Raw genomic sequence first — 4,118 nt, 5'->3', positions numbered from 1 at the left:
TTAAGTGTAGCGACTCGGAAAAGGTGACACTGAGTTGATTTTTAAGCCCCTTTAATGACTGACTAACCTATGTTCGCGGTATAAGTGTGTAATCATGAGTGACACGTATTATTCTTGCTCCACGGAAGAGGACGCTTTTTCTAAGACGGTGCTTCATGCGTGCAGTGCACGCTTATGGCAAAGAATCACATGAATTTCCACTCTTGGTTTTTGAAAATGAAAGGCATATGTGCTGGAAGGATGAAAGTTGTATCTGAGGCAGTTTATTCGCAGAATTTACAGCCAACCAAGCATAGCCCTGGCTAACCACAGGCAAAGTGCATTGAAAATGCTATTTCGTAATGTCATAGGCACGAACTCAGATGCAACACATGTAGTAAATGGATCTGCTTCAGAACGTTTGAGTTAAGCAAGGCTCTTCCTTCTGCCGATCGCCTATATAGGACATCTTCCTTTCATATTGCCAAGTTGTTGGCGTCTTTAAGCCGTAATTCATGTTTGTGTTGATCATAAAAATCAAGGTAATTTCTCCCTCTGGCGAAGTGGCAAGTAGATTAAAAAAAAAATTTACTATGCAATTCAGAAGCAGTAAACTGCTCTTATAGTCAAACCTGTATTAAACGGTCATCCAAGGGGAATGGAATATCAGATTCGAGGATTTAAGATTCCAGACCAAGAAAAATATGAATGTAGCTCATTTAAGATATGTGGGGTCTTTGACAGTGTAAACAGGGTCCACTTTTATTGATAAATGCACCACGCAGAAACGATTTACAATTATTTGACGTTTTAGGCCGCTGGTAAGGCCTAAAATATTACTGAAAGCAGTAATCTTTTTTTACGATGCATTGAAACACGTGAGAGTATATTAGGTATTGATCACTCTATTTCAAAAGGCTCGTTTTGAAAGTACAGCTTGTTGGATTTGTTTTTGTTCGTCAGAATTTACTACGTGGACTGAGTTAATTTTAATAAGATTCCTTTTAATGCATGATGATTAGCCTCAAAGAAGTGGCGTTTTAGGCAATGCACACCTGCTCTAATGAGTCTATTCAACTGCAAGCCGTAGGGTTTTAAAACACTTGCGTCGAGCGATAAGGCCAAAAAATATCGTGATCAATAGACTCCATGAGAAACTCCTTTATATAAGCTTCGCTGAGCATCGTACGTAGAAAATAAGAAAAGTATAATATCACGAAATTTTATCCTTCACCAGATAGTCTGACTTCACAATTTACCGTTTGGACTGTGCATTTTAGCCATGAATGAAGTGTCTATTTCTATGTCTTGTGAAAGTGATGAAGACAAAAAATGCTGAAAATTAAAAGAAAAAAACCAACTAAACTCACGTAAAGCTTCATTGTTCGACAAATGATTTATATTATGGTTGTGGCCTTGTATCCTTGGTGAGGCTGTTTTTAAATTTTTAGTAGAAGTCATCAATTCAATACAGTCGCGTATTGAAATATTTTGTTTCTACATTGATAAAAATGATCGGAGTTAGGTTTTCCCGTGCGTATGATTCCTCTCTGATTAACGTGGACAATTGGATAAATGCGCTCTCGAAGTTTGAAGATGCTGATCTTCCAAATCTGCCACATTATTGATGTTCTCTCTTCCACATAATACTACTTCAATTGATCGCTTCAGTTCTTTAAGTCTAAATGTAGTCAAAATAGGATTTACTGCAGAATTGACGTTCAGAAATATCTCGGAAGTTACTCTTAAAATCAACAGCCATTTCTGATCGTGGCAGCTGTCGCAGTTTGCTTCAATAAGAACAACGACGAAATAGGGAACCAGACAAGTAATCAGACAAATTAAGATTAAAAACGAAGTTGTGGCACATCGATGCTGTTTTTGGGTGTTTTTTAGTCTGCGTGTGTCGCTAAGTACTGGGTTTTCAGAGATAGATGACTGTCTTTGCAAATCAACGCGAGAGCGGCTCTTTCGCAAAGTTATGAAAATCCCGGTATAGGCCATTGTAGTTACGACAAGAGGAAACGTCGTGTGTAAGTGAATATCGACTAAAACGTAAACATCCCGAGACAAATCAACGAGCTGAAGAGAGGCGAAGATGGTAGAGAAAACAACCATGATCACTGTACAAAAGACGAGGTGTTTTGGTCTGACTTTACGAAGATAGAAATAAGGACACACAACAGAAACGAAACGATCGACCGACATGGCTGTAACGAGCAAAATTGAGCTGTTAACTCCAATGTATCCCATTATTCTGGGGAAATCTCCCTCCGTAGGAGAAAAACACGCCGGGCTGGCGCGTGCCGTGAAGTGGAACTTTGTCGCCCGCTGTTGTTTGAGATTGTACAGCGGAAATGCGAATAAAAGTACAAAGCAGTTTTCAAAATGGCGGCTGAAAATAGCATTTTGAATGCTATTGTGGCTCTTCGTCCTTTACGTGATGAAGTCGATAATTTCTTTTTGTTTGAAGAAGAAGTAAAAACAGCTCTCACTTCAATTTTTGAAAAAAACCGTGTGGGCCAAAGCTCTTTGAAACGAGCTAAAATGTCACAAATTCCAGCGACAGCACTCCTGGAAGGAGAAGTGAAGATGTGGCTTAAGATGCTCCATAGGCGCCTCAGTCCAAGAATGAAGGCCCGAAGCGCTTGGACTGTAGAGTTTAAAAGGGCGATGTCCTCGGAAATATTTCCCTTAATTTTACAGATGGTTAAAAAGGCCCGTTCCGCTTATGGTGTTGTGCACAACGAAGAAAAACACACAGATATAATCCACTATAACAGAGAGAACAGACTGATTCGAGATTTTGCCCAGTTATCTGAGCTAAGCAGAGACTCAGTCCGAGAATTCCTTATTAAGCAGAGTAAAGGAACAAGAAAAGGAACTTCAAAAGTTTCCATAACTTCTGAAACGCCTTTCACCATCACATTTATTAAGAGGACACAGCAAGTGGTGGGTATTGTCTCAAGTCTCTATATGCACCATTGACTTGGTTTTCAGTTTCTAAGCCCTCTAGATAGTCTGGGTCAATTTCATGAACAGTCCCAATGTCAATCTTTTTTAACTGTTCTACAAGGTTACTATAAGTTAGAAGCTTTGGAACCTTACAGCCTTTACAAATTGAAATACTTGTTCTTATCCCTGGTTTGCCTTCATTTGATTTCATTGAAAGCACCAGTCTTACACTTTTGTACTTTCATTTCCCCATTACACCACTTGCATAATATGTTGCAATACTTCGAACAATGTTGTCATCCGACTTTTCAAATTCTAACACACTCTTCTCATACTCTTTACAAACTATTCTATTGGTCAACTGCTTGTTCTTTGTCACATATTTTGTTAACTTATCTAACTTGCATCTCTTTTGCAGAGTGTCAAACATTCCCTCGAAACAGGCTGAGGAATGTTTATTTGAGCTCCCATGAATTTTGGCAGCAGCTTCAATGGTTTCTTGCCTCCTTTTTCTTGCGGTCCTTGGTCCCAGTGTTGATTCTCCATTGACAAGTGCAGTAGGGCTTCTTGTTTGTGCCTGAGATACCTGTCCCTGTGACTAAAATATTGCTAAATTAGACACTGGGTAGTAACACAATTATTTAAATTAGATGTGGTTGGATGATAACAAAATAGATATTTAGCCAAATCTTACATTCAATATGTTGATGTTTACAATTTAGGGACACTGTCATTTATGACAGTCTTTACTGACCAAATGAACACAGGCACTCGCTCAGGTTTCTTGCATAGGTACCGGCATAGAAGCCTGACCATGGCTGTCATTCTGGCACTGGCTCTGTGTTAAGTGGTTAGTTCACCGAAATTGAATTTGCAAAATATTTTTTTTTATTTTTACAAAATTGAATATTTTTCTGTCCACATTATTAATAAAATTTGGCATAAAATTAAACCTCATCCAACCACTAATCAATGCAAACCTACAGACTTAGTTGGAGGTTGCACCCAGCAGTTTTTTGCTGCATACTTACTGGTACTGGTAAAACAACCACAATAAAGAATCAAGAGTATACTCACAGGAATATTTTCTAATTCATTTGTTATGTCTTTGAAGTGTTCCCTGACTGTGGCCAACTGGAAGCAATTATTATACAAGTGATTTCATAAGCACTGATTGTTTAATT

At 38.5% G+C, this 4,118-nt stretch overlaps 2 protein-coding genes and 1 long non-coding RNA gene across 3 annotated transcripts in view; 1 reads left to right on the top strand and 2 right to left on the bottom strand.

Moving 5' to 3' along the window:
- Nucleotides 1–1,533: 1,533 nt before the first annotated feature.
- Nucleotides 1,534–4,118, bottom strand: part of LOC131773520 (uracil nucleotide/cysteinyl leukotriene receptor-like) — a 6,106-nt gene continuing 3,521 nt past the window's right edge. Inside the window, exon 3 of the mRNA XM_066166521.1 lies at nucleotides 1,534–2,310. Within this exon, the coding sequence (XP_066022618.1) occupies nucleotides 1,534–2,310 (777 nt within the window). The remainder of the gene's footprint in view (nucleotides 2,311–4,118) is intronic.
- LOC136280983 (uncharacterized) lies at nucleotides 2,271–3,563 on the top strand. The gene is made up of 2 exons (XM_066167042.1): nucleotides 2,271–2,931; nucleotides 3,353–3,563. The coding sequence occupies exons 1-2, from the start codon at nucleotides 2,368–2,370 to the stop codon at nucleotides 3,380–3,382; spliced, it is 594 nt and encodes a 197-aa protein (XP_066023139.1). The 5' UTR covers nucleotides 2,271–2,367; the 3' UTR covers nucleotides 3,383–3,563.
- Nucleotides 3,440–4,118, bottom strand: part of LOC136280985 (uncharacterized) — a 1,135-nt gene continuing 456 nt past the window's right edge. Inside the window, exons 2-3 of the long non-coding RNA XR_010717507.1 lie at nucleotides 4,012–4,068; nucleotides 3,440–3,532 (exon numbers count right to left, since the gene is read on the bottom strand). This is a non-coding gene — a long non-coding RNA (uncharacterized lncRNA). The remainder of the gene's footprint in view (nucleotides 3,533–4,011; nucleotides 4,069–4,118) is intronic.

This window comes from Pocillopora verrucosa, chromosome 5 (assembly GCF_036669915.1).
Source record: "Pocillopora verrucosa isolate sample1 chromosome 5, ASM3666991v2, whole genome shotgun sequence".
Classification (NCBI taxonomy): Eukaryota; Metazoa; Cnidaria; class Anthozoa; order Scleractinia; family Pocilloporidae; genus Pocillopora; species Pocillopora verrucosa.
The sequence above is the reverse complement of the archived record's forward strand: the minus strand, read 5'-3'. Positions and strand labels throughout refer to the sequence as shown.

Bases quoted from the DNA above. Each gene is read 5' to 3' on its own strand.
- LOC136280983 (XM_066167042.1), top strand. From the start codon at position 2,368: ATGGCGGCTGAAAATAGCATTTTGAATGCTATTGTGGCTCTTCGTCCT. The intron at 2,932-3,352 runs GTGGGTATTGTC...TCTCTTTTGCAG, and splicing joins TTAAGAGGACACAGCAAGTG to AGTGTCAAACATTCCCTCGA.